The sequence below is a fragment of the Zonotrichia albicollis genome, chromosome 12 (genome assembly GCF_047830755.1).
Source record: "Zonotrichia albicollis isolate bZonAlb1 chromosome 12, bZonAlb1.hap1, whole genome shotgun sequence".
Lineage (NCBI taxonomy): Eukaryota > Metazoa > Chordata > Aves > Passeriformes > Passerellidae > Zonotrichia > Zonotrichia albicollis.
In genome coordinates this window covers 14319940-14340502 of record NC_133830.1, presented here as the reverse complement: position 1 = coordinate 14340502, position 20563 = coordinate 14319940, and the positions used below count along the sequence as shown (strand labels likewise).

Genomic DNA, 20563 nt, shown 5'->3' with positions numbered 1-20563 from the left:
CTGTCAGGATGACACAGCATCTCTGTGTTCCCTTACTCTGGTGCCATTCTGCATCAGCCTCTAGAGACTGAGGAACTTCTGCTGCTCTTCCAGCAAACCCATTTGCAGTGGGACCTGAACTGCACAGCCACCACTTGGCACAGGATGAACAAGATTAGCTCCTTAACAACATGCAAGAGAAGCACAGTGGGAAACAAATGACTCCCCTTTCTCATTGCTGGACCAAGGAGAACCTGCAAAGGGGGCCATGCACACCAAAGGGCACTTTTCCTAAGATCTTTGCGGTACAGTGACACTCAGATCCACGTTTCTACTGATCCCTCTCCCTTTTTAACACTGAACAATAAGGATCAATTGAGATCCAGCCAGTCTGAAGAGCTGGCTTTTAATCAGACTTGAACTAAGCTGAACTGGATGCATAAGCTAAAGCATCTCTCGTATCCATTTGCTGTAATGTGAGATGTGCTGAAAACCTGGGAGCTGCTGCCAAGACAGCACTGGGCACAGCCCTGCCTGTGGCATGGGAATGCTGGAGCAGTAGCCCAGAGCCAGCTGCCATTTGTAGGCAGCACCTCAAACCCAGAGGATGTAGCCAGGTGAAGCTTCACCCTGGGGTACAGAAGGCTCCTGTGCAAAGATGTGTGCCTTACTCTTATTTAAGAACACTGAAGTGTGTTAGTAACACAGTGTACAGATTTCTAACAAACCTTATTCCACACTTGCTGACACTTTCTCTAATCAGGTAATTTCTGATAGCAAAGTAGGTTTTGTAGCAGTAGCACTCATGAGAACCAAGGTGTTCAGTGCATCAGCTGATTAAGTAGAAGAGCTCCAAGTAAAATAAAACCAGTTTGTTGCAATTTGTCTGCAGTGCTGAATTTCAAGCACTTATTCCAGCAGAAACACAGTGCAGCAGACATGCCAGAGTTGTCTTAAACTCTGAGGATCTGCTTCCTAACCTGTTTATTAGCCAGGCAAATTCAGGTCTGGACAAGCTTCCCACCTCCCCAAGTTTCATTATTCATTACACAGGTTCCAGGATTCCCTAGAGAAGCAGCCAAACCCCAGTGTGTGTTTAAGTTTCTGCAAGGATGAAAGTCCAAATAAAAGTACTTTGTTTTTATCCCATGCATCTTACTGTGGTGTTATTCCTGCTGGGGGTTTTACATAGATCTGGGCTGGAGGAAAACAGCCTCAGAAAATCACTGGGGAGTTCTTGCTTTTAATTTGTCTTTGCTTGTCACCAGAAGCATCCCCTTACTAGAACTGCTGCCAGGGCTTGGTGTTGAAAGATTATTTCCAGCAGTGGGAGGAAATTCCCCCCAGGAATGGGCCAGCCTTCTTAGTTATCTGCTCATGATTTAGGCAAGGGGTAGAATAAAAAACATTTTTCTCCTTCCCTCCTCTTAACTTTGACCTGAAAACAATGCACATGAGGATTCAGCCATGGTAATGATACTGGCTGCTGTCCTCCCTCCAGTAGCTGTAACACATTTATATGCACTAACTGTAATTACCCAAGATTCCTGTCACCCAAATTCAGGAAGTTATTTTCTCACCTTGCTGAGAAAGAGCTCAGACCACAGGCTGCTGTGAACACCTCTTTACCTAAGGCACCATAGCTCCATAAGTAGCTGTCACAAGGCTTCCCTATGCTGATACATTCATAGGCAAAAAAACCCTCTTAAAATGGGCAATTTATGGAGGGGTAACTTCAAATAACCACAATTTCCACTAAAGAATTTCTGACTCTGCAAAACAAAGGGAGATTTTAAAAAATGGATGAGTTTAACATTCCCCCTTTAAGAAACCAGCAAGTTGTATCAGACTGGACAAACGCAGAATTTACAGCACTCAAGTGGTCTCTCTACAAAATATTTATTGGTCACAGCCACAACATTGAATTCTCCACATAGGTAGTATTTTGTGACAAAGCATAATTTGACTTTATGTATTTACACTCACTGGCAGATACCACCGAGGAGTCCAACTCCCTAGAGCAGCTCACGACCACAGAGACCAGTTTGTGAAAGGCTCACCAGGTTCCTGCCCCTGACCCAAAACCAAGGTGAAGTCTCTTAAAGTGCTAAAATAGCCAAGAGGCATTGGAAAAAAATACCCTGCTGCTTCCAAATGTGTCACTCAATCGCTCCTGCACCCTCCAAAGCACAAAGGGACTGGGGCACAAATCCAGGACCTGCGAGCTTCAATAAAGGAATAAAAAAATCTTTCAAGACTGACTTGGAGAATTCCACCTGAAATCTCCTACAGCCCAGGCAGATGTGCTCAGCCACCACACTGCTCACTTAGAGGTGGGCTCTTGAGTCTCATTTCCCCCTTGTTCTGAAGAAAGCTCCTTAATTCATCCCAAAGAACATGGGGAGGATTTACATGTCAGATTTGGAGGGGGAATGCTGTTTGCTGCTTGGCCACTCTGTCAGACCTGGGAAGGCTGTTTTTCATCAGATCTGTTTCTCATTAGCTGGCAGCCCTAAAGAACACAGGAACTGCAGCCCTGGGACTCCTAGAGAAGCATGTAGAAGCTGAAAGCTAAAAGCTTATTCACCTTTCCTGTCCAACTGTCTGAAACACACAATCCTCATGTTCCCTGACAACACTTGGCACATTCCCCTCTTTTAAAGCCAGATGGAAAGCACTCCATGCTACATCAACAGAGCTGTCTCTGCCTCCCTGGGTGGCAGTGGGCCCTGGGAAGGTGCTCAGCTGCCACCCTGAATGGAGAACTACTGTATGAGCCTGAACATCCCTCTTCACTCCAGAAAGCCACTGATGTGCTTGTGTGTGCATCCTCCTAAACCACTCCTCTGGTTCCCTTTTCCTTCAACATTCCATGCCACAACACACCATGTTTTACAACACTGCAAGCAGAAGAGAGCTGAACAACAACCTCTAGACAAGCGCTCAAAACCACATTAACAGAGAGCTTCTATAGAATAAAAGACTTGCAAATGCTTCCCTGTCAAAAGTAACAAGGAATATGGCCAGAGGGTATCTGTTCACTTCCTCAGGCAAAAGACTTGAAAAACCTCAAAGATAATTTACTACTGGACGCTCAAGTTTGACCGTTAAAACACACTACAAACCCCAAATATTTGTATTTTACAAAGCACTGCAAATACCAACGAAGGTAAAATAGCACCAAACAGCCTGAAATGCAACACTGCTGAGTTAAAGTGACTGAGGCCCGACAAAACCACCTCCCTTTGCACAGGCCAGTTTTATTTATAGGCAACGGTGGGACAGCACAGGAGAGGGGTGGCATGAACCTCTCATCTGCATCTCCAGCAGCAGGCCTGTGTGGCAGAGGGAAAGCATCCATCACCCTGCTGGAGGATGGCCAACTCACACGGCACAGCTGTGCTTAGAAATGCCCCATGTGGCAGCAGCAGCAGCAGAGCCACAACCACAGCACAGACAGTGTGAGCCTGCCCCGTGTGGGCACAGCTCCTGCACTGCCACAGCCAAGTGCTGCAACCTGAACCCACCCAGCAGCACAAAAATGCTCAGTGCCTGTCCCCAGCTCTGAGCACAGCACCTTTCCCTGGGCAAAAACAAAGGCAAGAAACAGCAAACCAGAAGCAGCTGTTCTACAAGGCATTTACTTTTCCAGGGAGTCATGATGTGAACCGTATACAGCTGAGATGAACTTTGCTGTAACAGGGGAACATCAGGAAACTGACCTAAGGAAAATGCTCCAGCATGGTTTGCCAGTATGGAGTGGCCCTGGAGAGCAGAGAGAATACGCCTGTTACTGCCTTGTCACCTTGCCAGCTTTTCATATTTATGAGCAGGGAAGCACATGTGGCTGGGCAAGGGAAAGAACAGACTTCCCAAGCACAACCCCAAGTGTGTTTGGAAAGGCAAAAATACAGTGAACACTACATTTTTGCCAAGCCTGTCCCAGCTTGCTGGTGAATGCATTCCATTGAAGCAGCATTTCAGGAAAAAAATCCTGGAACTGGGCTTGAAGACCAGCCAGCCAGCTTTTCAGTGCTACAAGCCCCTGAGGCAGGAGATCATGTCCCTCCCCATCACTCTGCAGGGGCATTCCTTGGAGCAGGGCCACAGCAAAGCAGAGTCAACACAGTCACGCCTAAGATTTTAAAATTCATTTCTGAAGACACCATCTGACAAAGGATGCATGGCTCTTTTGGAACTATCACCAAAAACCTGCAGATCAGTGCCAAGCTGTGTGATGGACTACCTACATCAGTTTTACCAACAAAGGGATACCAGTCTAAGCCTGCTGTGGGATGAATTTCATGGAGCTTATTTACAAACCAGGGGCAGAAAACTGCATCGGTGAAAGTAAACAGCCTAGACACCTCACATTACTGGCCCACATCATATTCTTTTATATCTAAAAGTAAAAAAATATGGCCCATTCCCACTACCCACCCACCCCATGATATTTACAAGTAGGATCAGCCAAGATGGTACATAAGGAAGATACACAGGCAGACTGTGCTTTCAGTCTCAGTGTGGTTTCTCCATCTTCTGCTGACAGACTCCTTTATTGCTCGGGACACTGGCTGGACCTCAGCAGTGCTGTCTGCACCTCCAGGATGTTGACACAGCAAACAGCAGTGAGGCTTTGGCAATCTCTGACAGTGGATGAAACCTGTGCAGCTGCACACTAAATAGCCAAAAAAAAGGATGAGAAGATGTATGAGGTACGTTCACAGCTACCCACACTTCTGGTGCATGTTCCACTGCAAGAGAATCCAGCATCTGCCGTTGAAAACTGTCAGTGTTCACATTTGGCACAGAAGTATTTGCATCTGTGGACTGCAGTGAAACCAGAGATCCCAGACGTTAAAAACATGCACTTATGGAAAGGAACTGCACGCTCCACATTGGAACATCAATAGCCTTGTGCATTTACAGCAGGAAAACACATAATTACAGCTTTAAAAAATGCCACAAACATTTTGTAGATAAAACAGACTTCAGGGCTCTAAGAAATGACACTGTGTCAGTTCCATCTTAGGCTAAAGCCTGCTGGGCCTGGAAGGTAAGAACTTGTAGCATACTGCTTCTGGAGCGTGCCAGGAGGCCAAGAGGAGCAGTCCTCCCAACGGAATGCTGTAGATAAAGGTAAGACATGGAAAATACACAGGAGCAAGAACAGTCTAGGAGATGGAGGCAATTCCAGAACTATGCTTGCAGTGACGTGCTGCTGTTAGCAGTACGGAGCCATCCACAGCGGCCGCAGCGCACGAGTTAATCGTCGATAGTTGGCAACCAGAAGGCCTAGAGAGGAGGAAAGAAACATCTTTTGATAGCAGAACACAAATCTCTCCTACAGCATCCTGTAGGAGCTGCCGCCTTCTGCAAGCACACGAGAGGCACTGAGCCTTCTCAGATTCATCTCTGAAGGGTCAGCACCTCATGGAGCTCAGAGGAAGTTAATGCCCATTTCCTTACCATATTGGAACATGCACTAGCAAAAGTCATGAATTTTGGATTGAACTGCAGACAGGTTATAGGACCTGTGTGTTTTCCATCTAGGACAGCCACCTTCATCCCACTTTCTCCATTCCAAACATGGATCTTCCCATCCTCTGAACCTGAAGGTAGGAGTGGAAAACAAGATATGCAAGATGCACTGGAGATGTCAGCAGAGGAAAGAAAGAACTTTTTTTTTCTGTCAGAACTTTAGGAACAGGCAGGTCTCAACTTCATAATACAACCTTTAGAGTTCTCCAAGTGCCACAAGGGCAGGTACAAAACATCAGAGAGTTGAAACACTCTTCAGGCAAAGATGTTAACTACTGTCACCCAGTAGGAAAGGAGACCTGACACCTCTAGCTGCAGAGGAGAGACCCTGGCCAACCTGCACCAATGTGCAGAGGCCAAGTGCTGGGGAAAGAGTCATTGTTCACACAAGTTCTCAGTTCAGACACAGGTAAGTGTCTCACTCAGTGGGCACAGAATCAAGCCTAAGCTTTCACCATGGAAGGGAACCAGATTTCAATGCACTAAGCCAAATATCAGAAGCTCCCATGGAGATATCGACTCTCCACATTACTATAATGGAACAAGTTTTTCACTTTAAAATTACATTTTTCAAACTCTGAGGCTGAGAACTTAGAAAATTTTAATTCAGTTCTGCTTTAGACTCATTTTAAATAGGATTCTCAATAAAAATGCAAAGCATTTTCTTCTTCTGTATTTATGTCTGTAGCCTTTCAGGAAAAAATTAAGAAGCACAAGTTGCAACTTAACCATGTGGAAAAACTGAACAGGAATAAGTGGTTTGGAACTTCTACTACTGCTTTAATTTGGAAGAGCACAACAGGAAGGTAAATATGTGCAATAAAGTGCTCTCCAGAGACAAACTAAACAAAAACCCGACCCGTCTTCTCTGCAATCAGGAAGTTCTCAGCCAGAACAAAAGAAAGGGACTTTTGCCAAGACCATCACTCATACAGGAAAAATGAGGATCTGGATATCAAATTGCCACTAGGTTAAACATATTTGGTATATCAGCCACAGAAATAAGATAAAGATCTAGGATGGGGCAGCACCATACAGACTCATCTGACTTGTGTCCAAAGGTCCTGCTGTGCAGCAGGGGACTGAAGTGCTCATTGTGGGGTGCCCAAGGTGCAGCACCAGCCTGTGCAGGAGTTTCATGCTGATTTTTGCCACCTGCCTCCCTCAGGAGTCCAACTTGCAGAGGGCCAGGTGAATCATACACTGGGAGCCACCAGACTGATGCCTACAGCTTCCATCAAGGGTTAAGAACTTGTTCCACAGACACAGGGGTTTACAAGAGCCACATGAACAAACTGCAGCAGCCCCAGAATGTCACCAGTGAGAGCAGCCCTGTACAAGTGTACCAAGCTACAAGACCAGTCTCCCAAGCACAACTATGTGCTTTGGTCATCAGGGGATGGCCACAACACAGCCACAAAATGCTGTGAGGCAGCACATGAGGGTGCCCTAGCCACAGGGAGAGGACCACTAACAAACTGTGTGACCAGTTTTCCCACACTACAACAGTTCCCTGGTTTCTTATCTATTTTGGAACAGCATTTATATATAGGAAAAGAAGAAAAGACTTCTTGCAGGCTTTTTTATATTTCAGTCTAGACAACACTGAGCAATCTAACAAAACAGAACACTGTCAGTGCAAAGAAAGCTTACAGCTGCATTGTATTATTTAAATACCTTCTGTTTCCCAACAGACACAGCTTTAGCCCTACATAACACGGCTAATTTCAGAGCACTGAAATTCTTGCCAAGAATTATCTTACCTATCATGATGAACTGAGAGTCTGGTGTGAATGATGCCTCCAGCGTGACAGCCTTACTATTGTTATAACCCTATGGCACAAAACAGGAGAACATGTAGTAGAGAGTGTGTCCACAGCAATCTCACAACCCAGGGGCACCTGCTCCCCAAACTAACAGCAGGTTTTCCAGCAGCTACCAGAGGCAGCAGGCTCACCCCAAACGTGTGCAAGACAGCTCCTTTGAAGGCATCGATGAGCCGGATGAAGCCGCCGTTGGTGGAGATGAGGATGAGTTTGCCATCATTGCTGAACTTCAGGCCTGTCCACTCACACGTTCGGTCATACTGCATCTTAAACGTGGCAAATGGCCCCTGCAGACAGAAAATGGGAAACATGGAGCCTGTTTGTTCATACTGCTGTTAACAAGAATCTGCTTTTCACCTTAGTGCAGGAAAACAGCTCAGATTTTTTAAAAGAAAATCCTTAGCCCCAAGATACCAAAAGACAGTGTTAAGTCAAACGTGACTCTCCATGTGTAAGTTTCAATATATGAATCTAGTTTCCAAAACAAAAAAAGAGAGCAATAGGCTGTTTCAATCCAACAGTTTCATATTCCACCACAATCAACACCACAAATTAAATTAAGGTAGGAACAGGTTTTTGAACAAGGCTGCTATTGAAGTTAGAGAAAGAATTTGAGCCAGTGTAATCATCATCTGAGTTTTGAGAACCATGGACCTAACTATGCTCAGGTTTTATTCAGTTCAGCTGACCACACCAGTACAGTTTCCTTTGAAATTTCCATCCCTTCTGACAGTCCTGGCTCAACTTTTGCCAGTGTTCTTCCAGAACAGGCAGCAAGGAAAGAAAGGCCAAAACCATACAACAAAGAGCCTGAACTGCAGTCTGGAGCAGGTTCAAGAGTTAGCACTTGAACATGGGTTAAGTGTACCTCAGGATTTGTGCCTCTGTCCATTAAATGTGTGCATAATGAGAACTCTCTGGATGCCAAGGAGGCACCCAGACAGCAAACTCAAGGACACAAATCCAGCCTCTGAGCACTGAGCTTAGATTACTTCTTGCAAGATCAAAGCTGTAAAAAGTGAAGTCAGGCTACCTCACCTTGTCAAAAGAACGGAGATCATAAAGCTTCACCATTTCAGAATTGACTCCAGCAGCAAAAATCAACCCTTCTGGGTCAAAAGAACACACTGGCTTCCCTTGGAGATGCATTAAACCCTAGAAATAGAAATAGCCAGAATTATTTTCCAAGACTGATGCTCACATTTCTACCACACCCCCTTGAGTCCACTGTGAGCAAGACAGCACACTAGGCATGGAACAAATTAATTTGAATTGTAAATACTGAGGTTTTACAAGGGTTCAGAACTCAGCTTTCTCAACTTTAGGCCATCATATAGTGCTTCCAATTTGCTTCAGTGACAAAGTTTACACCAAAACAAATCAAAAACCCATTCAAGGTGTCATGCACTCCAAAAGTCCCCGGAGAAGGGAGGCTCATATGGGTGTGTTAAGAACCACACCAGGCAGCATCACAAAACACTGCTGCTGGCATCAACAGCAATGCTCCACCACTTATGGCTGCACAAGAGGGAAAAAAGTACTTTGAAAGCAAGGGAATATCACTGCTGAGCTTTACATGCCTATTTAATAAAACCTCATACCTGCTGGAAGCCAACAGACCTTACATATGTTACAGATACATATTATAATATAGGCTCTTTGTAAATATTAAAATGAATACTCTATGTGTTATGTTGGACAGTTATGCTGTATTAATCTCTTGTAAGTAGTGCTGTATTAATATCTCTTTAAGTAGTGTGGTAAGCATAGTTTTTAGGCTATAGCATAATATTAAAAAAGAAACTGTGATGTAAGATACTTTTTGTAACTAGCTCAAGGAATGGAAAAGATAATCAAGAAATTCTTCACATTGTCCTATCTGGATAGAGATAACAGCAACAGACACCAAGATCCCAAGAGAAGAATTATTGCTTCCTTATCAGGAAATCTCAGACTTCGAGGAACCAAGAAGATTGATTTACAATAAGGGGGAGGGAAGCCAAAATTAAGCAAAAACACCTTGGTTTGAAAGGAATGTTTGAATCATGTATGAGATATATGAATATGCAATAGGCTATTGCTTTTAAGGAGTAATCCTTTATTAGCAAGATGTGCTTTGTGGTAGAGTGCCAGGCATATGGACATCCATAATTCTTTGCTTTTTATTGTCTCTTATAGTCCTAATTTTTATTACTATTTTCATTACTATTAAACTTCTAAAATTTTAACTAAAAGTGAATGGTGTTTTTCACATATATTAAAATTGATAGGTTACTACCAGTGCTTATTTCTAATGTTACCTTTTCCTTAAATCACATCATAGAAAACACTTGAGAAAGTTTGTTAAAAGCCAACAAAATATGTAATCTTCTGTATCCTGACTACCAGTCTGTGCATGTCAAACATTTTCACAAACTGTATGCACATAAACAAGAACCCATCTTTGATTAAATCCACAACACATTTAACAAGTTTCTGCATTTCTATTTCTTTCTGCATTCCCCTTTAGTTAAATCTGGAGATTTTACTGCTTCTCTTCTTTCCCTCACAGGTCAGTTTTCCCTGTGGTCTCTGAAGGTGAGGCAGAGAGCTCAGCCAGTGCTCAGGGCCCTGGTGAGTGGGCCAGCTCTGGTTTCCCGGGAATATTTCCAGGCAGTGTGGCTGCCATCTCACGGACCAACTGAAAACTACAAGTAACACTTCCTCCACCTGTTTCCCAAACTTGGCTGGATGCAGCTTGCAGTTACAAGTCCCAGTTTTACCATTCTTACAAGTTCAGGCATTAGCATAAGTCACAGAATGGCTACTGCACTTACAACCCTGTCTCATGTGCAGCAACTTGGAGATGGAGATTCATCCCAAGGGAAACATACCTGCTGGAGTTAAAGGCATACTCCCAAAAAAAAGCAGAATTAAGAAAAAATTAAGAAAAGGCTTGGTTTGAACAATGATAAAATATTTGGTAAGAAATGTAACTTTTTTCTTTCTCTTTCATAACAGTTCCATCATCTGGAACAAGCAAGGAGCCCTCTCTCATAAACAAAACAGTCCCAGAGAGATGGGGAAATATGAGAGCACAACACTGTGTACCCAGATACCAGGACAAAACAACTCAGCACCACTAAAGGTAGAGATTCTACTTCTAAACTTTCATTCTTGCCACTGCTGCCAGTTCTTGTATTTTTCTCAGCTCTTACAAGCCTGCTTCCACTAAGAAGAGTAAAGCATTTTACAAAAATAAGTAAACAAAAACAGTTTTGCTGTCTTGCTATAGAGTCAAACCTGCTCACAAACAGTTCTGATCAACAACAGAGGTGATGCAAGGAGGTGGCAGACCATATGGCTGCTGTGTTACTTTAGATCACCAGTTTCTTCATCAAAGTTAATTGCATCAAGGCACCAATTTTAGACACACAAACACTCAGATAAGATGAATTCTCAACACAGGAGGGATGCCAACCCTGAGAGAACACTCTCTGCATAAGGTAGCAGCCTGATGAACAAGCTGATGACACCCAGCCCTTCTCCTGTTTCATCAGCTGTGGGTGTTATTTCTTGCCCTCCCCAGCGCCTCTCCAGCAGACACAGGTGAGAGCAAGTGCTGTTACACAATGTGACACACACACACTCTGCACAGAGATTCCTGACCCGGGCTCCTTCAGGAACGTGTCAACACTAAATCAGCAGCACACGCTTCTGGCAGTGCTTTTAGTTTGTTATAAACATACATCCATTTCTTATTCTTTCAACTGAAAATTCAACACATTGCGCACGTGAATTTTATAACCTACCTGGCAATTTGGAGAGCGGAGATCCCAGAGACGAATAGTTTTATCCAGAGATCCAGAAATAAAAGTATCATCCACTGGAGACATTGAAAGAGCAACCACCCTGCAATACAGAAACCCACAAGCATCAGAGACAAACCAAAGAAGTGAATGCAGCAACACCCACCCCAACAGGTGTGTAAAAACCCATAACTGAACTAAGCAAAAGCAGCATGAAGCAACTGTAATGAACTCAAGCCCACCACCATTCTCATTTCAGTTTCTTCTGGCCTGTCCCCAGGCCACAGCTCACCTTTTTGTGTGCCCCGGGAAATAGCGAATGTATTTGTTGTCATGCAGGGAGAGGTATCGGATTGTGTCTGAAACATAAACAATCCAAAAGCTTCATTATATCACCAGCCCAAGGTTATCTGAAAGAGATCACATAGCAACTTGCTCCCAAGAGCAATAGTAATCTCACCACAGTGCTTTAGTCTGGTAATTTAATTTCACGTAAGACTTGGAAAGAGAATCAAGTTGAAGCAGACATAAACCAACTCAGTTCTTAAGCAGAACTGAAAATTAGGCAACAGGAAAAGATACTTCTCACAGTCTGAAGTCATGTTACATTTTAAAAATAACTGTCATGTGATTTATGCAAGGTAATTTCAAAGGTGCTAAAATTTAAGTAGCAGCAGGTTTTATTCCATTGCTCTCACGAAACGGAGAGTATCAAATTTACAGAGTTGATACCACTTTGTATTGCTTTGCAGCATGAATATTGCTCTCTTTCCTACATACACATTTGTACACAGGAAATGTACAAATTCTGGCACTCAGCTAATGATAAAACCACAACTTTGAAGTCAGGATCAGATAATTAAAAATTAGCAAATCTCTCTTCTTTTTGTTTAATCTGACAATCAACAACTTCACACTTTCTCTGCACTAAGCTCTAAAAGAGGACAGAGTAGTCTAAAGCTCAGTGCACTTCAAGCACCCTTAAACATAAATTGAATAGATGAGAGCAGTAGCATAACATTTTTTAAGTGCCAATTTTATCCTGAGTATAGGTGAACATAGCAAGAGTGGCTCACGATTCTGGAACATGCTGTTGAGACTTCCTCCCCAAAATTAAAAGAATCCTTCTAAGAGGAAACAATTATTACAAGACAGAAGCTACTTTTTAATCTTTATGTGCAGACTCTGTACTGCTGGAACAACCAGTCCTGCTGAGGGTCAAGGACATTTTACTTTTGACTCAGAAGAACATGTGCCAAGAGGATGCAACATGAACTGGGTGTTTGGACAGTCAGAGGGGCTACTGTGTTCAGAATGTTTTGAAAGGCTCATTCAGCAAAAGTTTCTGTCTGTGAAAAAACTGTCAAGTTCTCATTGTTGCCTGAGGTTGTTCATCAAGCTGAAATCAGAGGTCTAAACTACCTTCCAATGTTTGAGAAGCAAACTGAAGCTGCCTGAATGAACTGGAAATGTGGTACTGGTGACAGTTCTGAAAAGCTCTAAGCGACCTGAGGTGATTATCCAAAATAGAAATCCCTAACACCAGCGTCACATCCCACAATGGATAGAACCAACATGCTCCAAAGCTGCTATTAGGGCTCATCTCCAGTTTCCTGCAAGAAGTGTCATTACCTGAAGTATCCATGCAGAATTCCATGCTCCATGCTACAAGGAAGCACAGGGCAGTTGTGCTCCCTGCGATGTCACTGCTGGCAGGGCTCTGTCCCAGGCAAGGCAGTGGCCTGTACAGTTATCTCCTGTACCGGGTGGTATCATAGACCCTCAAACTGTACAAACTACTACCTCAGCCTGGAATCAGGCAACACGAGTTAACTCCAGAGGTCTTGAGGAAATCTTCACAAGTAGATTGGTAGCAACAAAACATTCAACAGAAAAGAGCTTGCAAACAAGCACCAGCATTCCTATAGAATGTTCCTGAGGTAATTTTCCCTCCCAATACCTGCAAAACAGGTTAATACAATGCACCTTGCCATGACCACATGCATTAGGGACTACAGAGTTCCTGGACTCCTACAGAACACACTGCTGGTTTTATAAAGGTTACAATTTGTAACAACAACAAACATTCTCACATTGTCTCTTTTTCTTTTCTTCTAATTAAGTGTTCACCATAATGCTACCCTGCAGCAGGAAGATTTAAGTCTTAAGGCTTACCATGGCTTAGAAACAAAAACTCAGTATTCAAAATGGCATTAAAATGCTTCATTAGATTGTTAATTACTACTTATTGTAAATTTAATAACAGCCAAATTAAAAATGTGACATATAGTAATAACATAATTTAAAAAATAAGTAGGTTCTGAAACAGACTAAAAAGGCATGTGCTTCCTGTGACATTTTTAAACCTTTTACACCATTAAATCCAATTCTGGGAGACTTCCTTGTTCCTCTAGTTTCAGGCCCAGCTTGCTCTAGTTTAACCCAACCTCCTAACTCTTAACTTCCATCTTCTCTAAATTCACAGCCTTTGCATTTCCTTTAGTAGCCCAGCACACATCACAAGGCACCAGCATCTCTACTGTTAAGTTTCACCTGCACAAAGGAAATACCAAACCAAAACCTCTACTACAGAAATTATGAGTCTACAAGCAGAGTGTTAAAATCCATTTGTGAAGTGCTGTGCTAAGAGATGTGGTCACTGCAAAATTCTCAGACATCGACTGCAACGAACAAAAGCAGGACTGAGCTCTGTGAGCTCCTCCAGCCTGGGCTGTGATGTGCTGAGCTGCCTGAAGCTCTGCCCTCCTTCCTCTGCAGCTGAGCTGTGTGCACCAGGCACAGCTGCGGCACCGGGCCCAGCTGCTGCTCCCACCTCACTCACGTAGGAAATGAAGGGGCAGAGGCCGATGACAGCACTGACACCACCACCAAGTGAAGAGCCCAATGGAAAACCTGAGTTTTATCTCCCTGACAATGTTTAACCCCTCAGTTACTGCAGTGAATGAACATGTAAGGAAGCTCAAAGGACTAGCCCCAAGCTGGGCATGAGTGTTGGACATTAATTCCCTCCTCTGCCTCTGAGAGAGCTCTCATCACTGAAGAGCTGTTATAACTTTTTCCCAAATCTTTAGCTCTAATTATCCAGACATGCAGGGTAAGGAGATTAATATGCTCCACTCCAGTGCATCACTTACCATCTATTTTGTTGGAGCTGTACACAACAGTGTTGGCAGCATGTGTGTATCTGATGAGGTCCACTCCATACTTCTTACTGTACAGGGTCCTCTTTGGTCTGTCAGGAGGAAGCAGAAATAATTGCACTCTCTGCAACAAAAATCTCAAAACAAAACTCTCATCAACAAGGCCTGTTCCCACTGAGGCATTACATGACTGTTTCAAGAAGTCAGATGTTTTTATATAAAGAAAGAAAAGCTTTTGTATTTTATTTGCAAACAAGGATCTTGTTGCTTCTCCAAAACCATCCCTAGGCTTGAAGAGCTCTCTGTAACACCTGCTAAATGCATGTGTCTCCTCCAAAAGTCCTTTTCCTATGACGTCTACTGCCAAAAGAGGAGGAGCGACCATAATGAGCACAGCAAGCAGCCCTGCCTTACTGTGCCCTTGCCCATTCAAATCTCCCATTCATCTGCTGCTTATTTTAGCTGAGTATAATTTGTCTTTGTTCTCTGTTAGTTCAAACTCTAGAACAGGGTGTCTCGTTCATGGGGTACCAACCCCAACACATCTATGCACCAGCCATCTCTAACAGACAGAGTAACAGAAGAACTTCTCCAAACCACTGCAGAATCATACTTGCATCCAATCTTAGGGAAAGAAATTGAACATTTTCCAACAGAATGAAAAATACTAGTGAGAGCAAACACAACCTACAGAACTGGATCTCTGGGGGTCTGGTAAGCAGGTAAATTAGCACTAGAAATTCAAACTGCAGAGTAAGCCTGGAAGCAGCTGCCTCATAAGGGGATCTCAGAGCAGCGGTGCCTGCCTGAGCAGTGCAAGGTCTCCAGCAGCCTCCTTCCCCTTTCATCCCCAGCTGAGGGAGCATGAGGGTTTCAGAGCTGGGCAGTGCAGCAGTGAGGGCACTGATCAACACCAGAAATGCCATCTCTTCTGGGAGCTATTTTTATTCCAAACTCATAACTCTGATTATTACAGAGGCCCACAAAATATTTTACCCACACAGCCAAAGACAAACAGCATGGGAACAGAAACAAACAGCAGGAGCACTCAAAACCAAAACTGATGCCAAGAGAAAAGTTTGTCAGACTACACCTCAGACAAGGTATTTCTATTACACTGGACTTTCTCCTTCTTCATTAGCCTCAACCTGACACACCCAAACAAGAGCACAAGTTGGAGACTTTAAATATCAAAACAAAACCAAGATATTAATTCTTGAATATCAATTCTCAAACACCAGAAGCCAGAGGGCTTTGACTTCAAACAAATTTGTTGGGGACAAGTTCCCATGAAGGGAAAGCCAATCCAGCAAGGGCAGTGAAAAGCCACACACCACCTGTACCACAGAGCAAATCTCAACTGATTCTTCCCCAGTTACTCAGCACTTTTTAAAATCATTCTTCAAATCCAAACATGCCACACATTGAAAAAGAACACCTAATTTAAATTCTGACACACTCTTAACATTATGTGTGATATATTTCCCCACACTGCTTTCTGAAGTTACCTGATGTCGACCAGTCTGGTGGGACTAAAACCCAACAACAAACCAAGAAAAAAAATCCCAATCTCAAAATATATATGTATTAGATTCTCCCATGCCTAGTTTGGCCTTTCCTTTACTATTACAAGTTTAAACCCCAGAAGATCTATTTAGAATGAATTAACATAGAGACAATAAAGATCAACAGACAAAAGTACATTTACCAAAAAGAAGGCAAAAGAGTTCTGTATTCTACAAAAGGTGAAGTTTTCATGTAAACTGATACAAACAAAAGTGTGCCACTGCACACAGGACCTGTTGCCAGTCAACTATTTTAAACACAAACAAGAAAACTAAGTACTTTTAAACAACAAATCACAATCACTAAAACAATTCCAAAGTCAAGGTCAATCTATGCAGCCCACCTACAAAAAAACAATATTGACAAAGAAAAATACAAGATCTCGGGCAAATCTGCTACAACGATGAAACAAAACACAGGCAAGGTCTGTAACATCATTCATGCCTTGGTTTGAATCACTGCTGCTGTGGGTAAAACATCACCACAACCAGGAATGTGGGTGTGCCCAGCAAACAGCACAGTAAAGCAGGAGTCCAGATCTGCCACTTTATTTGTTTCAATAACACACAACCGAGAGACACCAAAACACAAGCCAAGCCTTTCTGGAGCACCTTTCTACCACTGCAGGGTCACCAATGAGCAGCCAGGCTGTTCCCAGCCTCAGGGACTGCTGAACATCCAACACACAACAGCTCTCACAATCCTTCCTCAAGCCCAAACAGACACCAGGGAGCCTCTCGTGCCCCTGAGCCAGCCTGCTGAGGCGGTGATGCAGGATGGGTTACAAATTCAGTAACAATTGAGTTGTTTGCACACTTTGAAATAGAAATGGAATTTCAGGACCAAAATCATTGGATGCTCCTGTCAGCTGCCTCAGCCCAGAACAATACATGATAAGGAGATAATCCTGTCCTGTCAGCCCTTGGCTACACAGCACTGTCCCAACTGTCCTGACACTGTCACAAGTGAAGAATGTGCCCAACCCCACAAGATGGGGCTGGGCACATTCTCATAGAGCTGAACAACTCATTCTGGTGTGGCAAAACAGAGCAAACCAGGTGAGGATATTCCTAAAGTACAAACAGCTGCATTTTAATTCTACCAGCAGAACTGCTCATTGACAGAGGACACATCAGATTTTCCCACTTTTACACAGAGAAAGGCATTAATTTTCAGCCATTTGATGAAGCAGGGTATCCTACACTGAACCACATTTCATTTCCACCTAGCCATTCTATCTAAGCAGGTGAGAGTTCCAGGCTCTTGAAATTGTGATTTACAAGGAAAAACAAACCAACTATAAGCCTGAAACTGCCACAACAATGATCACTCAGAGACCTGAAATATCATCCTCACATGAATTTCAAGTGACAAAGTAATTCAAAGTAAAACTGTCCAGGTTAGAAAACAAGTGTGTCCTGCATCCTTAGCCACCTCTAAAAATCACAGCTACACTTTTAAGCCAGCTGATAGTGCATGAGAAGCTTTCAAATAATTTTAAAATTTTATAACCACCAGAGAACTGCATCCTGACACAGAAGTTACCTTGAAACCACTCTCACTGCCATGCAGCACTGCAGAAGACCACTGATCTACATTTAACTTAAAGCAAAGCCTCTGACTGTAAAGCACATCAGGATTAGATGGAGATAGGAATGAAAGGGCCAAATGGCTCCCAACCCATCAAACCATTCTTTACATGTTTGAAAGGGGAAGAGCAATCAATACCATCTGCATTAACATCACTCAGCCCTGCTACTACTGTCTATAATTAAGATCTGGGATACAATCCATGGCACAATCCATATGTATAGAGTTACCTGTTCTTACAGAAATCAAAATTAAATATTTTTATGTCAGAGCTCATTCTACCAGATGGGAAACGCCAACAATTTTAATGTGTAAAGCAATCAAACTACACAGAAGTCTAAAATAATATATAAAAGGTGTGCCACAAATAAAGAGAATATGTAGGAGGAAATCTTTCCTCCCAGCAAGTATGATGTCTTGGCCTGCTTGGAAAAGCAAGAGGGTTAGGAATACCTAATTTTACTAAAAATTACTAGAAAATATATATAACACTGACATATCTCTCTCCTGACACTCCCAAGCCATTTCTTTTTCATTCCCGCACTACCCTGACCTTTCTATTCCCTGCCCTATCACACACACACTTCTCCTTTCACGTTCTGTGTGGATGTGATGCTTCCCAGCCCTGACTTTACAAAAAAACCAAGAACAACCAACAACCTCAGAACTATATCTCTAGTTGAGATATAGTTATATATCTCTATATGGATATAAGCACATGTAAAACTTAAAACCTGCAGGAATTTAAAGCAGACAAATGCACACTTGTACAGAGTGTGAGAAAGTACAGAGAAAGACTTTAATGGCATAATGACACCGTTTGGCTCAAATCGTTCCAACTCTCACCGACTACAAACGCCCTTCCTTGGTGCAGGTTTCCGTCTGCTGAACAGGAGCACCAGATCTCAAGTGCTCTGCAGATTTCTGACGGTTTATCCGAAAATCGAGATGAGCAGCATGTGATCAATTGTAGAACAAAGATAAACCCGGACAGTTAAATGAGAAACAGAAACACACCCTCAACTCATTACCCTCAGGTAACAGAAATCAATCAACACCCTGATCGATTACACCCAAACAGACAGTGTTCAAAGACACAGGCAATTCACACGGTGCTTTACAGATAAGGACACAACTAGAGAAAATTATTCAAAGCACAGAGGACCACGTTTGCCTGCAGCGATCCAAGACACCACTTAGGAACTGGGTTTTACGGAAAACACCACCAGGTTTTTCTTGTTTTAGTTTAGTCACATTATCTGCACCTTTTGGCTTAAAGCATTTAGCAACGAAGTTACACTCAAATGAGGCATTAAAAGGGCACATCTGCACATTGCTCACAACAACCACATCTCCACTAATTAGCGAGACGTGAGCCCAGAGAAGCCCGAGAAGTCAGTTCCATACTTGCAGCAACGCTGCAAATGTGACCAGACTGAACCCTTTAGACTTAGCAACAGTTCAGCTCTCACAGAAGTGAACTTTCGCTTACACTGAGGAAATTATCACCACTGTCTCCAGCCTAACGATAACAAGTACACCCGCAGAGCAGCATCCCCACGCTGCTGCCATCCCTGCCGCTGGGACTCTACTCAGAAACCTACGCTGAAAATCAATTATAGAGAAGCTCAAGCTGAAGCTCAGGGGCCAGATGTGCGGGCACAGCTTGTCCCCAGAGGCCACCGTGGGCAGTCGCCAGGGCCCCTCACACCCCGTGCCCCAGACACTGCCCCAGCCCCGAAGGCCGCGGCCGCAGCCCCGCCACTCACTTGCCCTCCTGGCAGTCGTAGAGAACGATGGAGTCATCGTCGCTGCTGGAAATGACGGTCTCGCCGTTGGGGCTGAAGTCGAAGCAGTTGATCTTGTCCGAGTTCTCGCGGAAGACCTTGGCCACGCGGAAACTCCGCAGCACGTTGTCCGTCAGCTTCATCCCGCCCGCCGGGCCGCACTGAGCGAGGGCGGCGGCGCTGAGGGCAGCCGGGCGGGGCTGCGGGCGGCGGCGGGAACGGCCGGGCCGGGCGGGGCGGGGCGCTCAGCGGCGGTGAGAGGCGCTCAGGGGCCGCGGGGCCGGCGGAGGGCGGCGGGCTCGGCGCGGTCAGGCCGCGGAGAGGCGGCTCCCCCTCATTGTGTCCGCCATCTTGCGGCTCCGGCGGGGCCGCGCGGGACACACTGGGAACGGGGGGTGCTGAGGGGGCGGGCGCGGGGGCTGCTGGGACGGGGGAGGGCGGGGTGGCCGGCGGCCATATTGAGTGTGGCAGGAAGAGCAGAGGCCCGCGCGCTCCCGGCCCGCCGCGATTGCCAGCATCTGTCACCGTCCCCGCCGCTCCTGGGGCCTGAGGTGGGAAGGGCAGCGCAGGGCAGGGTCGAGCGGCTATGGCGGCGCCGGGGTTCGTTATCCGTTATTTACCCATCCACCCACTCACCCGCCCGTGCCGATTGAGGCGTTGGGGGCCGGGTTGAGGGCATGACGTCATCCCGTAAAACGGGCAATGGCTTCGCCCCGGCGGGAGCGCGTCACTTCCGGTGCGGGGCAGGGCGGGCCGCGGGCCGTGGGCCGTGAGGGTCCGCGGGCAGCGCGGAACGGCCGCGCCCTGTGCGGGACAGCCCCGCGTGATGGCGATTTGAGGAGTTTTACGGGGTTTCCAGTGGAAACTAGAGAGAAACACACTGGTCGGCAGCAGGCTGAACATGAGCCCAGGCGTGCCCGGGTGGCCTAGAGGGTCAGTGGCACCTGGCCTGTACCAGCCATAGTGTGGCAGGCAGGAGCAGGGCAGTGATTGTCTCCCTGTCCTGGGCACTGGTGAGGGCACTCTTTGAGTGCAGTGTCCAGTTCTGGGCTCCTCAGTTCAGGAAGGACATTGAAATACTGGAGCAGGTCCAGAGAAGGGCAGCAGAGCTGGGGAAGGGTGTGGAGCACCATCATGTGAGGAGCGGCTGAGAGAGCTGTGGGTGTTTACCCTGGAGAAGAGGAGGCTCAGGGGTGACCTTATGCTCTCTACAGCTCCCCCAAAGGAGCTTGTAGCCGGGTGGGCCTTGGCCAGATAACCACTGACAGGATGAGAGGACACCGCCTCAATCTGTGCCAGGGAAGTTTTAGGTTGGACACGAGGAA

General features: G+C 45.0%; 1 protein-coding gene across 1 annotated transcript; it reads right to left on the bottom strand.

The window, feature by feature from the left end:
- Positions 1 to 1862: 1862 nt before the first annotated feature.
- WDR82 (WD repeat domain 82) lies at positions 1863 to 19909 on the bottom strand. Its single transcript, XM_074549977.1, has 9 exons — positions 19221 to 19909; positions 14290 to 14387; positions 11427 to 11493; positions 11138 to 11237; positions 8385 to 8501; positions 7478 to 7633; positions 7284 to 7353; positions 5449 to 5591; positions 1863 to 5274 (listed from the first exon to the last, which is right to left on the bottom strand). Exons 1-9 carry the CDS (start codon positions 19379 to 19381, stop codon positions 5245 to 5247), a joined length of 942 nt encoding a protein of 313 aa, XP_074406078.1. The 5' UTR covers positions 19382 to 19909; the 3' UTR covers positions 1863 to 5244.
- Positions 19910 to 20563: the final 654 nt, after the last annotated feature.